Below are 27998 nucleotides of genomic sequence, written 5' to 3'. Positions count from 1 at the left end.
CCGATGGAAAAGTTTTTACTAAAAGTGACAGAAAAACAAACTAATCTTTGAGTTGCAGTGTGATCAAAGTTTCCTGACTCAACAACAGGCTCCAAAAGTGTCAAACCGAGGTTATCAAAATGTGCGTTCGGGTCCAAAAGAGCAGTTCCAGTAGCATCACAACTCATCCACACAATAAATACAAAGTGTTATTAAATCATGCCGAGCGTTTCAAGTGGAAGAAAAATCCTCATCGGATCAAGGAATGAAGGTCATTTGTTCACAAAGTATTGCTGTTTGCTCCGTAAAAAAAGTCTAACCTACGTCAACCAGGGTCAAGACCGGAACACTTAAGACTGAGGAGAAGAGGAGGACACCTTCATCGCAGGAAATGTCTCTAAGACTGACAGCAAAAGGCTGCAGACGTGAGGATGAGGAGGGTCAGGGAGACGACTCGCCTCCACCTGTCGGAGTCCTCTGTGTGAACGGGTGGATGGAGGAGCTGGTGAAGGAGGAACGAGGAGGAGATCTGCAGGATCAGGGTCAGCTTAAAGTGACTGAAAACACAGACTGTAAGTTTAACGAAATATTAAAATAACTATTTTAAACACTTTTTAAACTTTAAAAGAAATATCACAATTTGGGTTAAACAACAACAACAACCTTAAACTGTAACCAAAGGAAGTAAAAACAATTATGTGTAACAGCTGTTGTCGTGTGTTTCAGTTTGAATTACGACTTTTTGATCCAATGACAGTAAATGAGAAGTGGACTGAGTGACCCCGCCCCCCCTCGCATTCCAAACAGGAAGTGGCTCCAAGAACCCAAAATCCCCTAGACAAGCTATTCATTGCATTGGTCAGAATAAACATTCTTGATCTGATACCTTTTTTTTCATGATGATTTTTTCTGTAGTTGAAGTTACTCAAGTTATAAACTGACCAATCAGATGCCTCCATAAAAGTGGGTGGAGCCTACTGGCCCACGTCCAGCTTTAAAAGAATTTGACAGATTTTACTTGGCCCGTTTTTCAGTGGTAGGGGTGTGGCCCTTCCAACAAGGTCACTCCTGATTGGGGAGAGTGGTCGCCATAGAAACCCGGAACAAGTATAGCTCACTGACGACGTCTGGCTTCGACATGGTGGCGTCCGGAAGTGCGAAAAAATGGCGACTCAATTGACTATATTGTTGGAGAGACGTCGTCACTCAGTCCAGTGTTCCAATGCAGTCAATTATTTCATAGGGGGGCGGGGCTTTAAGTCCATTGGCTACCGAGACATGATTGACATCTGATGACAGAAGTCATGGTGACGTCCTTTCTGTGCCCGAATAGCGCCTGTGTCCTCCCCCCTCCTCCACAGTAGAGCTTGGTAGAGCCAATGGGCTCAAAGCCCCGCCCCCACATAAAATTAGGCTCAACTCAGTTGAAACTGTAAATCGAGAACTGAAAGCAATTAAAAAAACAAAAAAATGAATATAGACAGCAGCTGTTACTGATAAACTTTTCAAATCTGGTAACAGTTTTAGGTTTATAGCTTTTTTAATTTAAGTTTTTAGTATTTATTTAAATGTAAAATATATTTTATCCAAATCTTCAACATCTGTGGAAATTGTTTTCAAGATTTCAATTTTTCTTTTTCCTTTAAGCTGATCCCGATTTGATTTTCAGTCAGAGAGGAGCAGCAGGAGAAGAAGATCAGCTGCTGTTGATCCTCCTGTTGACGGCCTGCAGGAGCAGCAGAGAGTACTCCTCCAGCAGGGCGGCGGTCCTGACGTCCTCCGCGCCTCCCAGCATGCTCTGGGAGCCCAGCGGTAGAGAGTCCAGCTCCGCCCTCATGGCCCGGAAGGCCTCCGATAAGAGCAGGGACACCTGGCACTGGATGGAGGTGGACTCCTCCGGAGAGAAGCCGCTTACCTGGATGAGGAGGAGGAGGAGGGGGAGGGGGAGAACTGAGACTCATTCATCAAAGGAAAACCATTTAATATGACAAAAATATGTTTCTTAAGCATATTTCAATGAATACTGTATGTATGCGTGTTCTCACATCTGTTCAGGTGTGACACCTCCCACCGTTCGTTAACCCCTCCCCTTCCTGAGTTACTCACCTTCCTGTAAATATGTGTCGCTCTCTTGAAGCAGCTCTGCAGCTCATTGGCCAGAGCCCTGCAGGTCTCCACACTGATTGGTTGCTCTGCACAGACACAGACACAGAACCAGGTGAGTCACAGGTAACTCGGCCACCTTCCCTCCATTAAAGACAGACAGAAAGAGAACAATCGGAGCCAAACCTTTGTCACCTGCATCCTCTGAGTCTCCACCTGCATCGCTCACAGGCTCCTCCCCCAGCTTGGATGGCACGAGGAGAGAGGCGGAGCTTTGGAGCAGCGAGGGCGGTGACAAGGAGGCAGACGGCTTGGTGGGAGGAGAGAAGACGTCGAGGGAGGGTTTGTCGGGGAGTGGCTTGCTGCTGCCGGAGACTCGAGCCTGGAGGCTGCGAGGAGGAGGCCCTGCCCTGTTGCCGTGGTTACCAGCAGCTGAGGATGACGGCGAGACAACGACTGGGAGTACGGCTGCGTGCGGGGGCGTGGCTGGAAGCGCAGCAGAGTTTCCAACGGCCACATTAGTGGGCGGGGCTTCTTTTGCCTGTATGGGAGTGTTTGGCGCTAACTGCGGTGATGTCACGGCGTCAGAAGGTTCAAGGATGTTGAGGCTGTCTCCCATGGAGACGGAGCGTGATATCTTCGCCATGGAGCTCGCCGTGGGGCTCATGTAGGAGCGGGGAGCCGCAACCGCCGCAGAGGAAGAGGAGGACTTCCTCAACGTGACAGCAGCGCTCTCCTGCAGGGGGGATCGGGGAGAGGGGGCGGAGTTTGGCTTAAGGGTTGGGGGGGCTGTTGATGGAGGCCGTCGCAGGGAGGACGGGAGGGTGGTGGGGCGCTGGGGGGCGACCTCTCTGGACGAGCGACAGCTCAGCGGGTCAGAGAGCTCACCTGGTGAAGACAAACGGAATGAGGATGTTTCCCCTGAAGTCTCACGGGACGCGGTTGGGTCTGGGGTCTTACCGGCGTCCGCCAGCAGGCTGTTGACCGACTGAGCCTTGTGTAGTCCCGGGTTCTGGTGGGAGGGAGTTGGGAGAACCATGTTCCTCCTGGGTTCCACCTCAGTTTGGACCTTCTTCTTCGACGTAGCGCTCCTGAAGCACGGATGACCTGAGGAGGTCTCTTCTGGCGCCCCCTGCTGCTGTTGAGGCAGATCTGGTCCTTGCTGGTTTGGGTTCTGGACCTGGACCAGCGGTGGTTGGTCCTTCTGGGTCTGTGGTTGGTCCTGGTTCTGGTTGCCTAATGCCTTTCCATCATTCCTCCTGCTATAGTTCTCTTCCATGAGGGGTCGGACCTCAGAGACGAGGAGCTGGACCTTCACCTCCCCCCCTGCTCCTTCTGCGCTCCGTGTTGGTAGGAGAAGCCCGGCCCGGCTGTGGAGGGGAGGGAGGTGTTCAAAAGAGCGATGAAGACCAGTTAGAAGCTGGATCTTTAGTACAGCTTACCTGGCAGCTGAGCTCTGGTGAAGGAACCTGGAGGAGATGCTGAGACTCTCGCTGGAGCTGTTAGAGGTTCTGCTGGGACTTCCTGCAAACACGCGGGTCACATGATCTTCAACAAGGTCTTCCAGAAGCTTCTAACTGGAGCAAAACCAGCAGAATCTGGATGTTTCACAACATGGAATTAAGGTTCCGGTCCACGAGAGACTTTTTCAGGTTCCGGTTCTGTACCTGAGGCAGACGGGTCAGCCAAAGTGACAAAGTTCTCCTTCAAGAAAGCCTCCTGGTCTGGAGTCTGAGGAACATTTTGAGACCCTCCTGCTCCTTCTCGTCTTTGTCTTCCAACCACTTCCTCCTCCTCCATTTCCAGCTCGGAGGAGTTTCCGTCCTCGCTGAGCGGTTCTGTGGGTTCTGTGTCTGAGGAGAACACAGGCAGCAGATGAGGAAACGGCGTCCGTCTCGCTGGCGACTCAGCAGACGTCTCACCGTCTCCAGCGGGTCTCTCCGGGCTGGACAGAGCGGAGCTGAAGCCCAGAGAGCAGCCGCTGTCCGGACTGGGCTTTTCCTGCTGCCCGCCCTCTGTAGGACACGCCTCCTTCACCTGAAACTCACTGACAGGAGGCGGGGTTTCAAATTCAGTTAAAAAACTTCCATCAGAAGAAGTTTGATCTTGTCAATCTTTCTGTACCTGCTCATTAAGCTCACTCTGTCCTCCCATTGGTCAGGAAACAGAACAGGCTCCTCCCTGTTTAGGCTCTGATTGGACAGCAGGATGAAGTCTGGTCGTTGGCTGGTCTTTGACTCCTCCTCCACCTGTTGGACAGAAACCCTCCTGCTGAACTTGGACCATGAAGGTGAAGGCTGCTTTAAATCAGGATTTTATTCCTTTCTCTAAAATATCTCCCAGAATCCTTTGGGTTCTTCTCTTGAGTTCCCACTTCCTGTTGGCTGGAATCTTCTGACTCAGAGGCTTGAAGGTGTCTCACCCACGCGGAGGCCACCTGCAGGCTGGTGGTGCTCTGCAGATCCTCGCTGGCCCTGTGAAGCTTTGGCTCCACAGCAGGAGTCCTCCTCTTCAGGCCGAAGTCAGGGTGGGGGCGTGTCTTCCCCTAGACGAGCAGAATCAACCACTTCCTGTTTGAAAAAGACATTGCATAGCAGGAGTTTGTGTCTGCATCCTCACCTCCTCCTGATCCCCGTGGATGTCTGGACTTGCGGAGTCCAGCATTCTCAGATCAAACATGGACTTGACCATCAGGACGCTGTCGGCGCTCGACGTCCGTCTCGACCAGCGTCGCCGAGGGAGTTGTGCTGTCGAGTCCTCCTGAGGAGTCCGGTAGTAGAAATTAGGAAAAAGGAGCTGCGGCCTCGTTTTTTTCTTATGTGATTTTAATTTGAAAGGGCACAGGAAGTTTGAGGTGAACTCAAGTTCAGACGTGCGAGGGCGAACGGTTCCTCAGCGGCGTGGACGTTCGCTCACCTTCCTGTCGTCTCTGCCGAACATCTCTGAGGGAAGCAGACAAGAAGCCTCAGGTCGGTCACATGACCGAGCATCGCCAAAAAATCTCACATGTAATCAAACTAACTGGCGAGGAAACACAGACTTCAAGCTTCAGAAATTGCTATTTGATTTGAGGCGTAACCATGGTAACTAACCTGCCTCTTTCACACATCCCGCTGTTTCCATGTAAGGGCGGGGCTGCTCTTCTTCCTCTTCCTCCTCGCCGTTGCTGTCGGATGACATCATGTCGACACAGGGGGGCGGCGTCCTGCTGCTCAGAGACACGTCGAGAACATGAGACCTTCATCTCAGTGCTTTTTCTCTCCCGAAGACTGCCTCTGAACTGGTTTCCTCGAACGTCACAAAAAAATCTTCATCACCCAAAACGGATGGTTGATCCCAAACACGTCTTTGGTTTGATGAGTTCACACGTTCTGATCTTTGGGCTCATGAAGTTTTACTTCAGAACACAGAGAAACACTCCCACAGTGAAACACGGCGGTGGGAGATTCATGCTATGGGGCATTTCTGCTGCTTCAGCCGCATCTCCATCACAGGAACAGATAGAGATGGAAGGATTTAGAGGAACCTGCCTCGGGTTCAACTTCAGGTCACTATGTGCTCTTTCAATAAAACGGATCCAAAAGTCTGACTTCATGCTAAACATTTAAAAACATTTCCTTCAGATTTAGTCCTCAACCTTTTTTTTGCCTGGACGTTTATTGTCAGAAAATATTTTCACCAACTGATCTGTACGGGAGTAAAACTGGCATTCAAGTCTCACCGTAATGGATATTTACAGAAGAGTATCCGGCAAAGAAAATAAATACGATAAACAGAAAAATTATCAGGAAATCACAAAACTGTACAAAAATAAAATATGTCAAATTATAAGAATGAAGCTGTTGGATTATGAAAGAATTTGTAAGGAATTATGCGAAAAAATGTCTTATATTTACATTTTTTAATTATGAGAAAAATATCAAACAAATTATGAGAAAAAAGTCAAATTTGTGCAAGAAAATCCTCCTAGAATAAAGATGCAAAATACTGAAAAGAAATCAAAAGGTTATGAGAAAACATGATGAGGAAATAGTCCAATTGTACTAAATAAATTAGTAAAATTATAAGAATAAAAATGTAAAAAACTATGAAAACTGTTGGATTATGAAAAAATGTAAAATTGTGAGAAAAAAGTTGTGAAAATATATGAGGAACATGTCCAATTGTACAAAAATAAACGATTAAAATGATCATGTCAAAAGATTATTTGAAAAACATAATAAAATCGTGAAAAATAGTCAATCTTGTACAAAAATTAAATCATGAATATAAGAAACAGATGTGAAATTACAAAAAAAAAAATTCTGATAAAGTATTTAATCTATGAGAAGTAAATCTGTGATTAAAAAAGTCACAGTTTTGAAAGTCAAAACAATGTTCTCTTTCAAAAATAAAGTTGTCATTTAATTTTAAAAGGTTTCACAGTTAAGTTAATTTAATTGAAAGTCAATTGAAATTCAGGTCATGCTTTAAAAAAAAAAAGAAGCAAGAAATCATGTTCCAGTACAACATCGGGATTCGTTTGGTATCACCAGACTCTTTCCAATAGTTCTTTCCCTGCAATGATCTGTAATGTTCTCCACTGAGGTGAGATGTTAGAAGCTTCCATCAAAGCTTTGATGATGACTTCCTGTCTGAGAGAAACGTCCTCCTAACCTGTGAAAACCCTCTAAGCTGAACGTCTACCTGACTTTGACGGCTCTCTGCTGAGGTGCGTTCTGGCGGTGAGGAACGCTGCGGCGGGGTTTCAGGTCGGCGAGTCTCTGCCTCATCCTGATGGTCATCTCCGGACTCAAACGCCACACAAAGATGCAGCTGCGCACACACAAACGCGCAGACGGGTGAGGACGTCTGCTGCGGTCGGAGGAAGCAGAGCCGTTCACCTGCGTCCGTACCTGTCTCCTGAAACGGTGATCAAGTGTTTGCAGTCGCCGCTGAACTTCAGCCCGGTTATGATCTCTGAAACAGAATCCTACGTTAACACAAGCACGAGCGCAGGACACACAGACGCACAACAGCAACACACCCGAGTGTCCAAACATGGTGGCCACACACTCTCCTGAAAAGAAGTCGAAGATGCTGATGTTCTTGTCTGAGCAGGAGGTGGCGATGTAGAGTCCTGACGGGTCTATGTGCACCTGACAAGGTAAAGGGGAGGAGCCTGTGAGCAGATACTCCACTAAGATGTTACCACGGTAACCACAAATGACATACTTTAATGATGGTCCCGTCCTCCCCCTGCGAGCCTTTGTACGCCTTCTTCTGTTTAGCGTTGCTGACATTAAAGATCCTGCAGGACGGACGACGAGCAACCGGTTAGTTCACCATCATCATCATCACCATCACCATCACCATCACCATCATCACCATCTTCATCAGCAGTACAGAATCTTTTATTTAACTGACAGCAGGTATACAAAACCATCCCTGTCCTGTTTCCACTAAAACTCCTTTTCCTACCTGAAATAAAACAGGTCACTTTCACAAAGACAGAAGGACGTTTCAGACAATACACCATAAATAAACCATGTTTTTAAAAAAAAAGTTTTATACTTTTAAAAAGTTAATTTAAGTAGAAACTCATGAACTTTTCAAGATTTGCTGTGCAGTTCTGACCACACCCTGATAGATCAGAAGCAAAAAGGCTGTTTCCTGCTTGTACACTGGACACAGCACATTACCCATGATGCTTTGCTGCTGTGATGCAGTTAAAGACTATGTCCGAATTCCCACCCTAACCCCTCTATTGTGCACTATATAGCGCGTTTGCCAATTCTCAAATCCAGTGCCCCTAGAAATTTCTCTGCGAAAAACCAGTGTGCATCGACGCGAATATAGACCACAATGCATTGCGTTGGAACAATTATGGCCCAAAAAATGTATTTAAATAATAAATCATCAATGTTTTTATCTTCAGAAGACAGTGGACTCATAAATAATCATTGCAAAACGCTCATATTAATTAGATTTTAACTTTGTCAAATCGATGACATCATAAAAAAAAGGAGATGCGGGTACCGAATGTTGCGGTCCTGACAGCCCACAGCCGCGTACTTCCTGGTGGGCTCCACGTCCATGTCGTACAGAGTCGTCTTCCGGACGACGTGATGCGTCCGGATGAACTCTAGCCCCTCCTCCGTCTGAGGAAGGAGGAGGAGATGCAGCCTTTACCTCGCACACGGTTCTTCTCACACTCGCAGGTAAGTCTCACCTGCTGGGCTGAGCGAAAGTACACGCTCTTATCGGCGCCGCAGCTGATCATGCGCACCTTCCCCTCATTGGCTGAAGGACAAGAACAAGAGTGGTTACAGACGAACAGAGGCGGGAAGGGGCGGAGGTCAGAGCAACAGACCGGCAAATCTGACAGCGGTGATGGAGGACGAGTGTTCATCCAGAGTCTGGACCAGGCTGTAGTCTCGGCCCGCATCCAGGATGTGGATCAGCCGGTCCCGGCTTGCTGTGGCTAACAGCTGCAGACCTGAGCAGAGAACATGAAAACGGCTCCTGACCACCTCCAAAACATCCGGTTTTCTGGCATAAGGAGGCGAGGAGCTGATGGGGTTTCTCACCTGTGTCCGGTTTGGAGAACTCCAGGCAGAGGATCTCGGAGTCGTGAGCCTGAACGTTCAGGATCTCCTCCATGCTGTCCAGATCATGGATCCTGAAGGACACAAACGTCTGAACCAACGCGCGGACGCCGCATCAAAACCCTGTCACCCTCATTCCCTCACCTGAGAACTCCCATGCGGTCCCCGGAGGCCAGGTGCCGTCCGTCCGGACTGACTCTCAGAGCCCGGATGCCCGTCCGGATCTGGTCTGTCTGCTGCCCCTCCGGTGGCCCCGCCTTCTCTGCGTTGCCGCCGGCAACGGTGATGCTGTCGGCGTCAGGGAGGCTGCTGACATTGTCTTCCACGTAAATGACTTTCTTCAGGTCCTGGGGGGGTCAGAGGTCAGAGGTCAGACAGATACAGGTGTGTGCCTGGCATGTGCGGGCGAGCGCTGCCGTACGTGGCTCAGGATGTTCCTGTGGAGGGCGCTGTGTCCGTCCATGTTCCACAGCCGGATGGTGTTGTCTGAGGAGCACGACAGGAAGGATCCGGGGGGGAGGAGTCTCTCCCCCTCACCTGTTCCACCTGTGGAGACCTGCAGGAAAAACCTCACTTAAAAGCACCATCAGGAGGTGTTCAGTTCATCCACAAAACTGGTCTGAGACTCGGGACCAGAACCAAGTGGACCTAGTCAGGGCTGCAGACTCACCTCCAGGCTCCACACGCAGGACGAGTGGTAGAGAGCGGAGTACAGCTTCCCTGCTCTCCGGAGGTCCTGGAGGTCCCGAACGTCCCACACGTAGACGCTGTGGTCGTTGTAGACACAGGACAGCCAGTGATTGGTGGGGTCGTAGGTCACGGCCACGCTGTCTGGGTACCGAGCGTCTGCTCCGCAGGAGAACAGCTGGCTGAGGAGGAGGAGGAGGAGGAGAAGACGTACATCACAGATCCTGCTGTGACTGTGGTTTCCATGGTAACGGGTTCACTGTGGCAGGTGCGTTACCTGGCATCAACCATGCTGGCAATGTCAGCGCCCAGAGAGTGGGGGCGGGGCAGAGTGCAGAGGAAGTGCAGGTTGACGGGGCTGAAGGCTCGAACCGTCCCGTCGGAGCATCCACAGAAGATGAACTCCTCTGTGACGGACAGACAGGTGGCCTGGGACGTCTGACAGACAGGTGGACAGACAGGCAGGTTTTCAGGTTCTCCATGAAAAACGTAACTTGATGGCGCAGCAGGAGAGCGGTGCTGCCTTCAGGTACCACAAGGATAAAATACAACCTTAGGGAATGTTGTAAATGTTGAAGTGGAGATTGTCAAATGCTAAAAATGATTTTCTACAGAAGTTTATGCTGGGAGTCCAAAATGTCCCTGAAAGAATTCCACCTAAAGTCAGAGTCAAAGGTTCAGGTGAGAGAAAAATCCTTTTTAGCGCGTCAGTTCCTCAGAACGAACCTGAAGGCTTCTGAATAAACTACTGAGGTTTATTTGTGGGGTCACATCAGGTAAAGTCAATGAAGAAACCCACAGAAAATTAGGGGGAAAAAAGACTTTTTCTTATTTGAAGAGATTGAAGAAACTTAAATTAAAACCCAGAAACTGTTACCAAATAAAAAATAAAAGTTTGCTGCTGTTTTGTAGTTCTATTGTTGTTCTCTCACTCTTTGCTGTCATTTCTAAAATTACAGTATTATTTCAGACTTTTAGTTTTTGGAGTTAATTCTAATCATGTGACCAACAAATATAACTAACATATGTTTGGAATGTTGCATTTAAAGAATTAATTTGTTTATTTAGCATCTTTGATTTGTTGTTGGAGATCATTCTATAACCTGATAGTATGGTAAAGTATAGTATCCTCCTGAGAACCGAGGAAAAAAAGTGTCTCCCAATTTTTGTTTTTGTGTGATTTCCTATCTATTCGGGCCTAAAAAAACACCTTACAATTTTATTTTTTTTTTAAATATTTTTAATTTTAATTTCCCAACACGTCCACTGTAGAGGACAACAGGACGATATTTCTGTGAAAATAGAAGTCAATTAGGAAAATCAGAAAAAAGGAGCAGATTAAATCTTTAGAGTGATATTCACCCAAAAAACATTACATTTTTTTCTAAAACAATAAAACTCTTTATCACTCTATTGTCACTTGTTGGACCATCTGCTACAGACGACGATCGACAGGTAAATTGAGAGCTTTGCTTTTTGGCTCAGCTCTCTCTTCACCACAACGGACCGATACAGCGACCGCATAACTACGGACGCTGCCCCGATCCGCCTGTCAATCTCATGCTCCTGTCTTCCCATACTCATGGACAAGACTCCAAGATATTTAAACTTCTCCACCTGGGGCAGGGATGCTCTACCCACAGAGAGATGGCAAACTACCTTTCTTCGGTTAAGAACCATGGCCTCAGATTTAGCGGTGCTGACCCTCATCCCAGCCATTTCACACTCTACCACAAACCACTCCAATGCACGCTGGAGGTCCCGGCTTAATGAAGCCAACAGGACAACATCATCTGCAAAGAGCAGAGATGAAACCCTATGGTCCCCAAACCAGACCCCCTCCGGCCCCTGCCTGTACCCTAGAAATTCTGTCCATAAAAACTATGAACAGAACTATGATAAAGGGCATCCCTGCCAGAGTCCAACATGCACCGGGAACAGGTTTGACTTACTGCCGGCTATGCGAACCAAGCTCTTGCTCCGGTCATGCAGAGACCGGACAGCCCTCAGTAAGGCTCCCCGGACCCCATACTCCCATAGCACCCTCCACAGGATACGGGGGACGGACGTGGTCGAACGCCTTCTCCAAATCCACAAAACACATCTGGACTGAATGAGCGAACTCCCGCATTCCCTCCAGCACCCTAGAGAGTGTGTAGAGCTGGTCCACTGTTCTACAACCAGGACGGAAACCTAACTGTTGTTGCTGGATCTGAGGTTCGACTATCGGACGGACTCTCTTCTCCAGTACCCTGGCATAGACTTTCCCAGGGAGGCTGAGGAGTGTGATTCCACGGTGGTTGGAACAAAACTAGATCAAAAACAGGTCCTCGAAAATTTTATCAACGTACTGTGAAAAGTACAGGATTGGACACCAGTATTCACAAACTTTGGCATCATCTTGATAGGCAGGGCGCCCTGCTAGCACAGGTGTAAACCTCTAATGATGGACGTTTAAAAAACACAAAAAAATCAAGTTATTTAAAAAAATAACAGTTATTTCTTCCTGAATCTCATCCTCCTCATCCTTTTCATCCTCCGAAAGCTCCAAATCTGAATCTCTCTCAACTATCTGGTATAGAATCCACGCTGCTTCACTTTTTTCTCCATACATTATGTGCAGCCATTAAATACATTAAAATGGTCCCGGTGTCCTCTACAGTGGACATTCATTAAATGCCTGCTGTTTTAAAACAGAAACCATGAAACTGTTGTCAGATCTAAAAATATTGTTCCTAACATGTTTATGACCAAGAATATATGTAATTATCATGGTAAAAAATGGAATAGATACAGAATATTTGACTTGCCTTTCATCTTTCCATAAAAATAGGTAAATGTTATGGTAGCCATCTTGGTAGAGGTAAAACTTAAAGTTCCCAGCATGCAAACTCATCACATGACACATCACTGGAAAGCCCAGGATGTCCTCTACAGAGTAGAGTAGGATTGTGAAAGTTATCTCTTAATTCCTTAAAAATATACAGGTAAACAAAATGTCCATTATAGAGGACATAAATGACTGGGCCGGGTCTCAGGAGGGTATAGTATAGTACCGTGTATCATAGCATAGCAGTATAGTAGTATAGTATAGCATAAAATTGGACAGTAGAGTAGTGTAGTGAGGTAAAGTGTATTATAGTATAGTGTAGTATAGTAGTCTACAGTATAAAATAGTATAGTACAGTGTTGCATAGTTTGGTATAAGATAGTATAATGTAGTATAGACTAGTACAGTGTAGTGTAGTATAATTCAGTATAAAATGCTATATTGTAGGATAAAATACTAAGTGTTGTACAAAATAGTATAGTGTAGTACAGTGTTTTTCAACCAGTGTGCCGTAGGAAATTGCCCTCATTAACTGATCTAAAAACATTTTCCATCTCCAGGAAATCAGCTCTGTGTTCATCCAAACAGGTCCTGATAAAACACTGAGTAGTTAGGAATATGAAAGATTATAAAACACTTTTTTCTTTGTGTTTTTTGATTCTGTTAAAGACACTTTGATAAGAATGACGGTACTGTGATCTAGCCGCAGCTTCAGCTCTGTTTTCTGAAAAGTCCCGCCCCTTTAACTGTCTCCACCAATCATTCCTGGAGGCTTAATAATACGTCATCAGTCTGACCAATCAGAAGTGGTTAAAGTCTGCACTTCCTTGTTTCAATTCTGCTCATAAAGTTGCTCAGTTCTAATAAAAATACCAGCTAAAGCTCGTCTTTAGCGGTGTAGCTTTCCACAGAGTCTGTGTCAGACCGTGGAACAAGTGAACAAAACAATGATGCTCAGAGACGCGAGTCTGTTTGCCATCACTACATCTCCCATGATGCATTGGGTTACAGTGACAGCGTCTCAGCGCACAATGAGTCTTCCCTGTTAAACGTCTTGAAACCACAACGAACACACATCAGTTTTTCAATCTTCTTGATGAAATCAGAAAGCAGTTTAGTTCTCCTTCAAGGTTTGTGTTTATTAACATCCCAGAGTTTGGTCCAAGTCATCTTTACAACTGAAACACTTTTCTAATAACGTCTGGATTATTTTATGTGTTAAACTTAAATAGAAGTTATAACAACATTTAAGAAACAGGGTTAAGGTGAAGTGGCCAACAGACACAATTAAACTAAACTGAAACAATTTAATCATCTAAAAAGAAATAAAACATTTTTGTTAAAGTTTTCAAAGACTTCATTTTTGATTGAGACAAGAGAAAAACTAATAAAACTTCAACATGTTCCCTTTTAGTGGAGCTACAGAAAACATAAATATAATGTTAGTCTTTTTGTGTAAAATGTATCAAACATATTGTGATCATATGCATTATATAACAGTTGGTTTTCCTCCAACATTAAAGAAAATATTTTTGTCAATGATAAAGTTGGCTCAAAAAAGGTTGAAAAACACTGGTGTAGTATACTTTAGTATAAAATAGTATAGCTAGTACAGTATAGTGAAATATAGTGTACTGTAGTAGTATTATAAAGAGCATTTTTAGACTCCTGTGAATGTGGCGTCTTTGTAAATCCTTTGTAACTCTTAGACCCTCAAACTTGTGGAAAACGTTTGTCAACTTCTGAATTTGTGAATCTCCACATGAACATTTTGAAAACGCAATGAGCAGATTTGATGGCATCCATGTTTGCATGTCCGGTGCTGAGCTGATGAGTGGCGGCAGCATGCGGTGGGAGGTGAGCGAAGGCGGATGTGTGGAGATGTGCGGCATGAATGGAGAGGAGACGTATGCGGCGGGACACCATGTGACACGAGAAGCAGCCTCAGGTGGCCGAGTCCAGGTGAGACCGTGACTTACGGAGGCAGAGTCAACTCTCTGCTCGCGAAACAGGAGGAAGGAACAAGCAGAGGAAGAGGAAGAAGAGGCCTTAAGGAGGGCAGACTCGCAGCTGACGGGTCACAAACAAACCTCAGACCTGTCACTCACCCGCAGCTCCACCCACTTGTCCAGCAGCCGGCGCTCGTTGAACTCGCACAGCAGGCCGGACGAGGTGATGCAGAAGGTGGAGGAGGAGCGTCGGCCCCGCCCACACGCCACATCACTGAAGAAGTTGTTCCTGAGCTCACCGAGCAGCCCTGAACGCCCCAGCAGGGGGACAGTGGCGTTGACCTGCAGACACACACCGTCAGTACCAGCGCCGCGTCACCAACCGCCGCGTTCTCTGATCGTTGGACCTTGGAGGTCTTGTTGTGGTCCAGGTACCAGAACTTCACGTGACGGTTGCCGGCGGTGACAAAGTAGGAGCTGTCGTCGGAAAAGGAGACGGCCGTCACTTTGCTGGACACCTTGTTGGCCGCCACCACCACGTTTTTCTGCAGAGCACAGGCGAGCAGGTGGAGTCAGAGCGGCGCCGGTCCACAGGAGCGGAGCTCCGCCCACCGTTCGTACCTTCCAGTTCCACACGTTCACCATCATGTCGTGCTCGTAGCCCACGCTGATGATGTATTTGCCATTTGGGGAAAACGCCACGCAGGCGACTCCGTATTTGTGCTCCTGCAGCTCCGACACCTGAAGGCGCTCCGACACGTCCCAGACCCGAACCGCCGGCATGTGACCGCTCTGGGGGAGGGGGGAGTTTAACGACAGTGAAACACCTGATGATTTAACATAATCCCAGCAGAGCTGCATTAAAGTCAAAAAACATTTTTCTTTGTAGACAGAACAATGGATCGCAGAAAACTCCGCCCACTCTCACCGTCTTCAAGCCCTACGGCGCCGTACAGTCACAGTCCCCTTAACAAAGTCTTTGGCCCTCTGACTTAGGCGGGCGGAGGAACCGGCCACCTTCTGGTTACAGGTGGACCGCTGCACCTCTATACTTTCGATATGCTATAACTCTACTTCAACTCTACTATAACTGTACTTTAACTTTATGGTAGTTGTATTGTAGATGTGCTTCCTTTACTTTGACTTTACCGCCAATCTAAAATGACTGTGATCTAACTGTACATTAACTTGTTGTACATTAACCAGCTGTTCTTAAACCTACTATAATGGGACTATACATTTTCTATAATTGTTTTTTGAATAAACTATAACTGTACTTTAAATTTACTATAATTGCTTTTTGATCTGTGTGATGCGGGTCTGTGTGATTTGGGTCTGTGTGATGCGGGTCTGTGTGATGTAGATCTGTGTGATGCGGGTCTGTGTGATGCGGGTCTGTGTTAAGCGGGTCTGTGCGATGCGGGTCTGTGTGATGCTGATCTGTGTGATGCGGTTCTGTGTGATGCAGGTCTGTGTGATGTAGGTCTGTGTAATGCGAGTCTGTGTGATGTAGGTCTGTGTGATGCAGGTCTGTGTGATGCAGGTCTGTGTGATGCAGGTCTGTGTGATGTAAGTCTGTGTAATGCGGGTCTGTGTGATGTAGGTCTGTGTGATGCAGGTCTGTGTGATGCAGGTTTGTGTGATGCAGGTCTGTGTGATGCAGGTCTGTGTGATGTAGATCTGTGTGATGCAGGTCTGTGTGATGCGGGTCTGTGTGATGCGGGTCTGTGTGATGCGGGTCTGTGTGATGCGGGTCTGTGTGATATAGATCTGTGTGATGTAGATCTGTGTGATGTAAATCTGTGTGATGCAGGTCTGTGTGATGCGGGTCTGTGTGATGCGGGTCTGTGTGATATAGATCTGTGTGATGTAAATTTGTGTGATGCAGGTCTGTGTGATGCGGGTCTGTGTGATGCGGGTCTGTGTGATGCGAGTCTGTGTGATGTAGGTCTGTGTGATGCGGGTCTGTGTAATGCAGGTCTGTGTGATGCAGGTCTATATGATCCAGGTCTGTGTGATGAAGGTATGTGTGATGCGAGTCTGTGTGATGTAGGTATGTGTGATGTAGCTCTGTGTGATGTAGATCCGTGTGATGCCGGTCTGTGTGATGCAGGTCTGTGCGATGCAGGTCTATATGATGCAGGTCTGTGTGATGCGGGTCTGTGTGATGCGGGTCTGTGTGATGCAGGTCTATATGATGCAGGTCTGTGTGATGCAGGTCTGTGTGATGCAGGTCTGTGTGATGCGGGTCTGTGTGATGCAGGTCTGTGTAATGGAGGTCTGTGTGATGCGGGTCTGTGTGATGCGGGTCTGTGTGATGCGGGTCTGTGTAATGCAGGTCTGTGTGATGCGGGTCTGTGTGATGCGGGTCTGTGTGATGCAGGTCTGTGTGATGGAGGTCTGTGTGATGCGGGTCTGTGTGATGCAGGTCTGTGTGATGTAGCTCTGTGTGATGTATATCCGTGTGATGCCGGTCTGTGTAATGCAGGTTTGTTTGATGCAGGTCTATATGATGTAGGTCTGTGTGATGCGGGTCTGTGTGATGTAGGTCTGTGTGATGCGGGTCTGTGTAATGCAGGTCTGTGCGATGTAGGTCTGTGTGATCCAGGTCTGTGTGATGCAGGTCTGTGTGATGCGGGTCTGTGTGATGCAGGTCTGTGTGATGGAGGTCTGTGTGATGCGGGTCTGTGTGATGCAGGTCTGTGTGATGTAGGTCGGTGTGATGCAGGTCTGTGTGATGAAGGTTTGTGTGATGCGGTTCTGTGTGATGTAGCTCTGTGTGATGTAGATCCGTGTGATGCCGGTCTGTGTAATGCAGGTTTGTTTGATGCAGGTCTATATGATGCAGGTCTGTGTGATGTAGGTCTGTGTAATGCGAGTCTGTGTGATGTAGGTCTGTGTGATGCAGGTCTGTGTGATGCAGGTCTGTGTGATGCAGGTCTGTGTGATGCAGGTCTGTGTGATGTTAGTCTGTGTAATGCGGGTCTGTGTGATGTAGGTCTGTGTGATGCAGGTCTGTGTGATGCAGGTTTGTGTGATGCAGGTCTGTGTGATGCAGGTCTGTGTGATGTAGATCTGTGTGATGCAGGTCTGTGTGATGCGGGTCTGTGTGATGCGGGTCTGTGTGATGCGGGTCTGTGTGATGTAGATCTGTGTGATGTAGATCTGTGTGATGCGGGTCTGTGTGATGCCGGTCTGTGTGATGCGAGTCTGTGTGATGTAGGTCTGTGTGATGCGGGTCTGTGTAATGCAGGTCTGTGTGATGCAGGTCTATATGATCCAGGTCTGTGTGATGAAGGTATGTGTGATGCGAGTCTGTGTGATGTAGCTCTGTGTGATGTAGATCCGTGTGATGCCGGTCTGTGTAATGCAGGTTTGTTTGATGCAGGTCTATATGATGTAGGTCTGTGTGATGCGGGTCTGTGTGATGTAGGTCTGTGTGATGCGGGTCTGTGTAATGCAGGTCTGTGCGATGTAGGTCTGTGTGATCCAGGTCTGTGTGATGCAGGTCTGTGTGATGCGGGTCTGTGTGATGCAGGTCTGTGTGATGGAGGTCTGTGTGATGCGGGTCTGTGTGATGCAGGTCTGTGTGATGTAGCTCTGTGTGATGTATATCCGTGTGATGCCGGTCTGTGTAATGCAGGTTTGTTTGATGCAGGTCTATATGATGCAGGTCGGTGTGATGCAGGTCTGTGTGATGTATATCCGTGTGATGCCGGTCTGTGTAATGCAGGTTTGTTTGATGCAGGTCTATATGATGCAGGTCGGTGTGATGCAGGTCTGTGTGATGAAGGTTTGTGTGATGCGGTTCTGTGTGATGTAGATCTGTGTGATGTAGATCCGTGTGATGCCGGTCTGTGTAATGCAGGTTTGTTTGATGCAGGTCTATATGATGCAGGTCGGTGTGATGCAGGTCTGTGTGATGTATATCCGTGTGATGCCGGTCTGTGTAATGCAGGTTTGTTTGATGCAGGTCTATATGATGCAGGTCTGTGTGATGTAGGTCTGTGTAATGCGAGTCTGTGTGATGTAGGTCTGTGTGATGCAGGTCTGTGTGATGCAGGTCTGTGTGATGCAGGTCTGTGTGATGCTGATCTGTGTTATGCGGGTCTGTGTGATGCGGGTCTGTGTGATGCGGGTCTGTGTGATGCTGATCTGTGTTATGCGGGTCTGTGTGATGCAGGTCTGTGTGATGCGGGTCTGCGTGATGTGGGTCTGTGTGATGCGGGTCTGTGTGTTGCGGGTCTGTGTGATGCTGATCTGTGTTATGCGGGTCTGTGTGATGCGGGTCTGTGTGATGCTGATCTGTGTTATGTGGGTCTGTGTGATGCGGGTCTGTGTGATGCTGATCTGTGTGATGCGGGTCTGTGTGATGCGGGTCTGTGTGATGCGGGTCTGCGTGATGCGGGTCTGTGTGATGCGGGTCTGTGTGATGCAGGTCTGTGCAATGTAGGTCTGTGTGATGCTGATCTGTGTGATGCGGGTCTGTGTGATGCAGGTCTGTGCAATGTAGATCTGTGTGATGTAGGTCTGTGTGATGTGGGTCTGTGTGATGCTGATCTGTGTGATGCTGATCTGTGTGATGCTGATCTGTGTGATGCGGGTCTGTGTGATGCGGGTCTTTGTGATGCTGATCTGTGTTATGCGGGTCTGTGTGATGCGGGTCTGTGTGATGCTGATCTGTGTTATGCGGGTCTGTGTGATGCAGGTCTGTGTGATGCGGGTCTGCGTGATGTGGGTCTGTGTGATGCGGGTCTGTGTGATGCTGATCTGTGTTATGCGGGTCTGTGTGATGCGGGTCTGTGTGATGCTGATCTGTGTTATGCGGGTCTGTGTGATGCGGGTCTGTGTGATGCTGATCTGTGTGATGCGGGTCTGTGTGATGCGGGTCTGCGTGATGCGGGTCTGTGTGATGCGGGTCTGTGTGATGCAGGTCTGTGCAATGTAGGTCTGTGTGATGCTGATCTGTGTGATGCGGGTCTGTGTGATGCAGGTCTGTGCAATGTAGATCTGTGTGATGTAGGTCTGTGTGATGTGGGTCTGTGTGATGCTGATCTGTGTGATGCTGATCTGTGTGATGCGGGTCTGTGTGATGCGGGTCTGTGTGATGCTGATCTGTGTTATGCGGGTCTGTGTGATGCGGGTCTGTGTGATGCGGGTCTGTGTGATGCTGATCTGTGTTATGCGGGTCTGTGTGATGCAGGTCTGTGTGATGCGGGTCTGCGTGATGTGGGTCTGTGTGATGCGGGTCTGTGTGATGTAGATCTCACCTCGCCTGTAACCACATATTTCCCATCAGGAGAAAATGCCAGCGTGGTGATGGCCTTCCTGAAAACACAGAAACAGCCTCACTTTGTTCATCGGACTCAGAGAAGGTTCTACCTTTGAACCGGACCAGATTCCATCAACATTTTACTTTCAGGTGAAAAAGAAGGAGGGGGAACACGAGTGACCCGCCGGAGTCTCACCTGGAGCTGTTGAAGATGTGATGCTGTTTGTTCTTGCGAGGATTCAACAGAACCACGACACACCTGTGAACGATGAGACGGGGTCAGGAGGTCAACAGGAAAACACAGACTGAAGGTTTCTGAGCCAACAACAAACTTCAGAACCAAGAACTAAACACTTTGTCGAGAACTTTTCACACAACTCCATGTTGCTCTGGTGAAGAACAAAGGAGAATGTTTCCTGGTGTTTTCTTTAGCCTCACTTCAGGGTTAGGGCTTTTATTTTGATATGTACTTCCTGTTGTCAGCCTCACTTCAGGGTTAGGGCTTTTATTTTGATATGTACTTCCTGTTGTCAGCCTCACTTCAGGGTTAGGGCTTTTATTTTGACATGTACTTCCTGTTGTCAGCCTCACTTCAGGGTTGGGGCTTTTATTTTGACATGTACTTCCTGTTGTCAGCCATCGTTGCACTCAGTAGCTTCAAAGTCTTCTAGAGCCCTGGATTCTGCTTGGTTAAAGCTCCTGCTTTAGTCCGTTTGCTGCCTGTCCTGCATGCAGGTCTGCATGTCCACCCGCCAAACGATAACGGACAGAGACGTGATGTCTGGAAGCCTCAGGGTTGTTGGTCTGATTTCCGGCTCCTGCCGTCCTTTGTGCAGCTCTCTGTTTGGCACCCGGAGGCGGTGGCAACAGCATCTTTGTGGCTGCTGCTGACTCGGCACAAAAGAAACTGCAGGACTGCTCCTGTAATGAGCTGCAGCCACACACGTACGCGCACGGACACACACACACACACCTACACACGCTCACACAGCTGCTTTAATAAATCCAGCTCACTGACTAACACCATGAAACGGCTTTGGATAACAGCGCTGTTGTGTAAACACACTGTGTCCTTACAACATCAGAGACACAAACACTCAAAATCCCACTGACTCATCAGGGTGTGCGTGTGTGTGTGGGTGTGGGTGTGTGTGTGTGTGTGTGTGTGTGTGTGGGTGTGTGTGTGTGTGTGTGTGTGTGTGGGTGTGTGTGTGTGTGTGTGTGCAGAAAATAAGACCAACGCTGAATCAGTGCAACCCGAGGGACAGACAGACGGAAAATTAATGACACGGGACTGTGGAGTCCACGTCCCGAGGGGTTCGAACGCTGAGGCTCCCACTGTCCCCTAAAAAATACACTCTATCTGAAAGACTTTTACTGTACATGGCTGTACTTTGACAGTACTAGAACTGTACTATGAGTGTAGTATAGCTGCAAAACTCTAACAGAACTATAGCTATGACTGTACTACAAGTGTACTCTGATCTTACTGTAGTTGCACCGTTACTATATAAAGTAATAAATTACTATTAAAGCCACAAGCAGCCATTGTCCCCCTTTCCACCCCGCCCTCATTGGCTGCTTCAGGCCCCTCCCACCCTAATCACAGCTCCACGGGACAAATTTGTGAAAAAACATTTTTTTTCAAAATGGAGGCTTTCTGTTGGTTTAATCACCATAGCAACCATATTGTTTTTTTTTGGTCGTCTGGAGGTGGCGGACAGGTCTACGTCCGTTTTAGAAGGATCTGCAAAAGTAAACTTTTGGATTTCCTTGGTAACGGAGGAGTTTATTAACCACGCCCACAATCCTAATATGTTCATTTTGTATGTTATATCGTTTCATTCAGCTAGAGCCAACGATTCATGTGTTGAATTTCCACAATGTTCCGATAAAGAAATGTGCGAGTAACAGAGGAGAACGCCACTTTTCCAAGAATGGCATGTTAACGGCGTTCAAACCTTCTAATTCCCCGATTTTTTTCCAAGGTAGCTTCCCAATGATGCTCGACGACTTAGGAGGTGGAAATTCCTAGGAGGAGTTATAAAGTTGTTGATGGCAGTCTCTTCCTGGGGTTAAAGGTCAAAGGACATTCAGACTTAACCTGGTGGTGTGTGTGAAATTTTGTAAAGATCGCTCAAAGAAAAAGGCTTTTTTTCCCCGTTTGTGGGGAAATGCGGAAATCGCAAAAATGTCACACTTTGCAGCTTAACAGCCCCCAAGCTATAGGTCACGTGGCCATCCCATAATAATTTCAAAACTTCTTTTAGATATCCCCAAAATGTGTGGATGGTTTAATTAGTGGATTTTGAACTTTTTTGTTGCCCCATCAGGGATTTGGACCCCCATCCATTTGATGAGATGGTTTCTCCCGCTGTGATGACATCATTCTTTAGGAGCCTTTTCACCGGGAACTCTGTGACTTCTTGAGTTTGTGGTGGCGGTAACGTTTTTGCTTAAAGGAACAGTAAGAACGACGGCTGCTGCGTTCTCCATGACAACAAGTACAATTCGATCCATTTAAAGTACTATGGTAGTACTTGGAGTAGTATTTTGATGGTAGAGTGTTGTAGATGAGGACAGTAGTGCAGGTCTGTGAGGGGCTTCCCCCCTCCCTCACTGATGTGTCTGTCCTTCATGAATCTCTCTTTCTTCAAACTGACCTACATTAAACCCCCCCCACCCCCTCCCATCGCTCCAGTGACCCACTTCCCTCCTCCGTCCGTCGGACTCTCTGAAGCCCTTCCACCCTTTTGAGCCTGAAAACACGGAATTCACTTCCTCCCGGAGCCGAGAGAGCCGGCCAATCGGCTGAGAGCGTCTGCGGAGCGGGAGCCGCCGGTTGGTCGAAAGGAGAAACACGGAGGTTTCCGAGGCTGTCCCTCGCACATTCCCGTCATTCCAGCTCTGCCAGAGAACAGAGGACGGTGAGGATGAGGAGGTCAGGCTGGCCTTCGTCTGGAGGAGGACTTAGCGGCATCTCGGCTGCCCCGCCAGAAAGTATGTTCTGCTGCTGCAACAGCTCTCCTGGAAAAATTCCATAAACTGAGCGTCCAAAGCGATGAGTCAGGACCGGACAACAAAGCAGAACACGCGACTGACAGCAGGGCCTCTTTAGGGGGAGGTTCTGCCCCTACTTCTAACCTCACACTCATCTGATTGGACGTCAACGTCCTCCTTTAAAAGTGTGGAAAAGCATTTCATGTAATCTGGATGAATAAATCTGCAAATCCACGTTCGTGGAGAACTGGCTCTGAAATGTGTCGTCTGTCTGACGTTCCTCACAGATTCAGAGCAGAAATAAAAACCAGGTGAAACCACAACCCTGCCACGCCACAACGGTAGAAGGTTAAAGGCTGGGCTTATCTGCATGTTCTCACTCTGGAACTGGACTAACGTGCTGACTCAGCCTGCTCGCGTCCCCCCGCCCCCTCATAAACACGCACTCCCGCTGGCAACCCAGTCAAACTGGGTCCTTCCACCACAGAAACCAGAACTGACTTTGAACCGTAGAACAGTTCTAGTAGATCCTATGAGGAAAAACCTCTTCCAGGTTTTGTCAGAGTCTGATGAAAAACCTCAGCCGTCATCCTGTTTTTCACACCCCGGTCTGCATGCTCCTGCCATTATGATGGACAGCACGTTGGAAGAAGTAGAACTACACCCACAGACCTGCAGGACACAACACAGAACCTCCAGAAACTCAGATTTTCTTCACCACCCCCCTGTGGTGAGCAGAAGCAGCCTGGGTACGTGGAGTACATGATGTTCACACTGGACAAGCAGGGAGGGGCTTCCTCTTCTTCTTCTTTTTCTGTTGTTTACTAGCGCATGTCCGCCACCGACAGTTGGAAGAGGTTTGGTGTGAAACGTCAAAGCGGAGCAGATTGAGCGAATCTTGCTCCTAACTTTTTCTTTCACAGCTCTATTCCGATATATGAAAGACTTATTAATTCCTCCTCCATGATCAATTTTCAATCGATTGGCACTTCCGCAAATTAAAAGGGGCGCTACCCATACGTCAGTACCAAATCCGAGTCCCTGACTTGTTAAAATTCAACCTTGTTTAACTTGCAACTCGCGTTCAATGTTCACGCGTTTTTAGTACGTAGAGACTAGCGACACTATGGGCGAACGTGAATCCACCAATTCTATTTACATAGACTTTTCACTGCAACGGGGCGTTGCTCAGTGCAGTGTGAAGGTAGCTTCATACGAACTTCTTGTATCAGAACACAGCACTTGTCTCATTAACCACGCCCACATCAACTCTTTGACCAATCACAGAACAGTTCCCGCCCAGCAGAAGGAGCAAAGTTTGGCTCATTCAAGTATCGAAAACCAGCTGGAAGAACTCCACATTTGGGAATGTGTGCGAGAACAGACGTCTCACTTCTCGGAGTGCACTCACCCCGCCGGATAGGCGAGAAGTCCGGTTCGGGGTTCACAGGCCAGCGCTCGGTTCCCCTCTGCTGTGATTCCCAGAACCTTCTCCAATGTCACCTGCAGGGAGAAACAGCAGGAGTCAGGAAGGAGCAGGAGCCGCCAGGAACAGTTGGATTTATGTTCAGGGCCCAGATGAGAAGCTTTGACCCACAAAAACACCGTCAGGGAAGCCAGCTCCTCTGGTTAAACTCTTTAGAGTCCAAATAATCCTCTTAAGGCGGAAGACTTGACTTTAACTCTGAGCAGAGATTGAAAATCCTGCCCCAGACGCAAGCAAGAAAACACTTGTGTTCGGACATGCACTGATCCAAACATCTCTGACCTCTACAGTGTAGATCTTGAAACAGAACTCGTGTTTTTGAGGAGATTCAGAGAACATCAAACTACTCTGATTACAGTTATCCATGAAGTCTTCATAGCTTCATGCTACAGACTTGTGTCTTGTTCTCTCACACGTGGGTTAGTGTCCCATTGGGACCAAAAACTGACATTAGCTTCTTATCCGAGTCCATCAGCCCTCAATGACAGTTATGGTGTTCCACAGAGTTCTGTACTTGGCCCAACCCTGTTTATCCAACTCTGTGCTTCGTCATCAGATATAATCTATGTTAATCCTGGATTTAAAACTTTCCCATTTTTAAAATAAGTTTATAGTTAAAGTTCTTCTGGATGACACTTTAGTTATGCTACAATAGACTATAAAAGACTTCCCATAATGCACTAGGCTCTCCTCAAATCTTTGTTAGTTATTGCTTCACGCCATGGGCGATATTGTACGTCTTCTGTGAGCCATGTTTGTTCTGTCTGAACGTTGGATACGGAGCTGCAGATTCTGTGGTTTCTGTGGTACGGACCAGCTGGAATGTACTTCCTGTTTGAGGCTCTCTACTTCTGGGCCTTGCCCCTCCACTTCCAGCCATACGCTCAACTTCAAAGACCGTCCCTTCTGCCTTTTGGAACTATTTGAAGTTCCTCCTGTGAGGCTTTTGTGGTTGGAGGCAAAGGGACATCAATGAAAAAGGAACTCAAGCGCAACACAAAGAACAATTCCAGAGCTTTTTTAAAGAGAACTAGTCACGTGTTTGCTCTTCCCAATGTGGTCAGGTCTACGAGCCATTCCCGGGTCCGATCCACGCCGGCTAAGCCAGCTCCAAGCGCAGCTGATCTGAAGTCAGCTGCCACAGAGAAGGGAACCCAAATTATTTTACCCAATCGTCCATCCTGAGCTCTAGACCAGGTTGGAGGCAAAGGGTCCCCAAATCCAGGCCTCGAGGACTGGTGTCCTGCTGGTTTTCCAGAAACCCTGCCTGATTTGCTGCCGATTACCTGGATCAGGTGTGTTTAGCCAATGAGGAGCTTCAATGACCGGATGGTTGGAAAACATGTAGGACACCGGCCCTCAAGGCCTGGATTTGGGGTCCCCTGCTCTAGACCAAACTCAGAGGGTCCTCAACTTATCTTCAAATTAAATATATATCCTTGGGCAAAACACTGCACCCCAGATCACTCCTGGTAGTTACAGTTTGGTGTAAGCAGTGGAGCCACCATCAGTGTGTGAATGCGTGTGTGTGTGAATGGTAGAATGTAAATGTAAAGAGTTTTGATATATATGTATATGCCATTTATGTTATTATTGTTATCACCATGTTATTGCTGTGTTATTATTGTGACATAATTGTTATTACTTTAGTCAATACTGGATTATTACTGTGTTGTTACTGTAATACTAATGTGTCATTACTATGTTTTTACAGTGTTGATACATTGATCATTAGTTATTGTGTCAATACTACATTATTTCTTTGCTGTCATTGTGTAATTACACCGTTAACACGTCAGTATAACTTTATCACTGCATTATTAACTGGTTATTGTGTCATTACTGTATTGTAAGCCTACTGTGTTGGTATTGTGTCACGACTGCATTATTACTGTGTAATAACACATTCTTGGGTCAATATTAAGCGGAAACGCTTTCTTTTACTTACAGTACAGTACCTACGGCGTAGTTATGTGGTATTTACATAGTACTTATTTTAGAACTACTGGGAACTTACAGGGTGTTTACATGGTACTTTTTTTGTGTCTACTTGGTACTTACATGGTACTGGCTGTGTATTTATGAGGTATTACTTGGTTCATACCTATGTGGTACCTACTGGGTATTGGTATTTATAATATACGTACTGGGTATTTATGTCATTTACACTGGGTTTTCAAATAGTACCTACTGGGTATTTACATGTTGTGTAAAGGTGTCTTTTGTAGTACTTACACATATTAGAACAAGGTAAGTACAAATAAGGTACCTTGAATTTACATCTAACTCATTGTCTGTTTCATGGTATTTACAATGTGTAACAAGATGGTAGTAAACAGAAACTACAATGGAAGTACTGTGAAAAAAGGCCCAGAATTTACTTTCTACTTACTTAGCAAGTTTATGTGTATTTTTTGGTACTCACCATATATAAGAGGATACTTAGGTGGTACCTTATTGTAAGCACTGTACTGTAAAAGAAAGCCTTACCCATTAAGCTGCACTAACGTCATCGGTTCTGATTAGAAGGACTAATCGGTTCCTAAAAGGTTCTGATTCGAAGGAAAGTCTTCTGCAGGAGCCCAATTCTCTCTGAACGTGTTGAGCTCAGACTACTCACTGCCACTTACTTCTTGCATGGCGCTGCCACCAGAAAACATTGTGGCGGTTTTGAAGTCAGAACCAGATCGGTAAACCCGACGGATCTGGTAGATGAGCGGTTCCGTGCCGGTCTGAGAGCACAGACAGCAGCTCTGAGGGCGCATGTACCCACCCTCCTTCCCCTCACATGACTCTGCAGCAGCACCAAACTATTTCTGTTTTCGCCCACTTTCCTCCTCACATGTCCCGTCGGGCCAACCAGAGCCACGAGGATGACTCCCCAGCCTTCGTCACTCTGCGGAACCAAGTCCCATAGAGGTAGCGGTCCACCGAGCGCCTCTTAAAGGAAAAGTCACCTCAGAATCAGAAGCATATCTCAAGTGGGTTCAAACCCAGAACTGAACCCACAGACAAGATTTTCTGCAGACCGGGTCTCTGATGCTTGAAGGTATTCAGGAAGTTCAATTACTCAAAAAGTATCAGAACCAGTTCATCTCAGGGTCCAAAGAATATGTTTGTGAGGCAGGAGGTCCAAATCTGGTTCAGATCTGCTCCAAAGCGCCATTTGCAGTCTGTGCTGCTTCTTCATGTTGGAGCATCCCCCCCTGCTCCGGTCCAGAACCACCTCCAGGACCCGTCCCAAAACTTCCAGGGAAGTGGATGCTTCAACAGATAAAGACACGGTACCAAAGATCTTCAGCGGAGCAGAACTGTCTAAACAGATCATGACAGAGTATGGAACCAAAACACTCTGGGGGGAGGGGGGGGGGGGCATTGCTGTCAGGCCCAGAAGGTCCTGGACAACCTGCGCGCAGAACCCCAGGAGTCTGCTAGGAGAACCGAACCGAACCGAACCGAACTGCCATAAGGGTTTGGAGCAATGAAGGAGCACAAAACCCGAACCTAAGCCAGAACCCACCTCCGCGCATATGACCAGCAGTGTGTGAGTGAGTGAGTGAGTGAGTGAGTGTGCGCGCGCACGCGTGAACCTTGTTGCTGAGGTCGCGCTTGTGCCGCGCGCCGCTCCTGCGCAGCTTGATGGACGGGGAGCGCAGCAGGTTCTTGATGCGGCTGCGGATCGTGGCACCGTCCGCAGACATCGCGCACGTTCGCCCTGCGTCGCCGCTCCGTGACGCTCAGGCGTAAATCTGAACGGTCTTCCTCTCTGGTTCCGCCGCTGCCATCATTTCTTTAGCAAACCGGGCCGGACCGAGCCGCGGGACTCTCCTGGACCTGTTGGTTCCGGGCTAGGCCGGTTCTCCACATAGTCCTCCACTGCAGTCAACACGCGCAGGCGTCCTGACCGGACCGGGGAGGCGGAGCGAGTCTCCGCTGCGTCAGGACCGCATGCGACTACCGCAGTGGTACTTCCGCTCGTGCTTTTCAAAATAAAAGCTCCAATTTGGACAATAGAAATTCGACAGATTTTTGTTTGGAATCCCACTCTGATGAAAATTGTGTTTTTTGGGGTCGGATAGCTCTAATATCACCATTTTTGTTGCTC

The 27998-nt window shown here is 47.5% G+C and overlaps 1 protein-coding gene across 3 annotated transcripts; it reads right to left on the bottom strand.

Moving 5' to 3' along the window:
* Position 1: 1 nt before the first annotated feature.
* LOC105356884 (mitogen-activated protein kinase-binding protein 1) lies at positions 2–27835 on the bottom strand. Of its 3 annotated transcripts, XM_023951336.1 has the most exons (32): positions 27484–27835; positions 23819–23910; positions 19604–19666; positions 19406–19463; positions 14757–14927; positions 14543–14680; positions 14295–14477; positions 14166–14183; positions 9634–9794; positions 9340–9538; positions 9091–9225; positions 8814–9016; positions 8652–8743; positions 8435–8560; positions 8294–8364; positions 8101–8222; positions 7297–7372; positions 7109–7220; positions 6978–7041; positions 6769–6897; positions 5175–5290; positions 4999–5024; positions 4702–4842; positions 4505–4627; positions 4207–4331; positions 4005–4129; positions 3750–3935; positions 3525–3606; positions 3043–3452; positions 2269–2970; positions 2086–2171; positions 2–1894 (listed from the first exon to the last, which is right to left on the bottom strand). In XM_023951336.1, exons 1-32 carry the CDS (start codon positions 27592–27594, stop codon positions 1676–1678), a joined length of 4665 nt encoding a protein of 1554 aa, XP_023807104.1. In that variant the 5' UTR covers positions 27595–27835; the 3' UTR covers positions 2–1675. The 3 variants fall into 3 exon arrangements, with proteins under 3 accessions (XP_023807104.1, XP_023807106.1, XP_023807105.1); XM_023951338.1 differs by lacking the exon at positions 4505–4627; XM_023951337.1 differs by lacking the exon at positions 14166–14183.
* Between the last annotated feature and the right edge of the window lie 163 nt (positions 27836–27998).

The sequence above is a fragment of the Oryzias latipes genome, chromosome 22 (assembly GCF_002234675.1).
Source record: "Oryzias latipes chromosome 22, ASM223467v1".
Classification (NCBI taxonomy): domain Eukaryota; kingdom Metazoa; phylum Chordata; class Actinopteri; order Beloniformes; family Adrianichthyidae; genus Oryzias; species Oryzias latipes.
Note: the sequence above shows the minus strand (reverse complement) of the source record. Positions and strands in the feature narration are given on the sequence as shown.

Coding starts and splice junctions, on each gene's coding strand:
- LOC105356884 (XM_023951336.1), bottom strand. CDS start 27,594: ATGTCTGCGGACGGTGCCACGATCCGCAGCCGCATCAAGAACCTGCTG. Junction 23,911..27,483: donor AGCGCGACCTCAGCAACAAG/GTTCACGCGTGC, acceptor TTCTCCCTGCAG/GTGACATTGGAGAAGGTTCT. Junction 1,895..2,085: donor CGACACATATTTACAGGAAG/GTGAGTAACTCA, acceptor CTCCTCATCCAG/GTAAGCGGCTTCTCTCCGGA.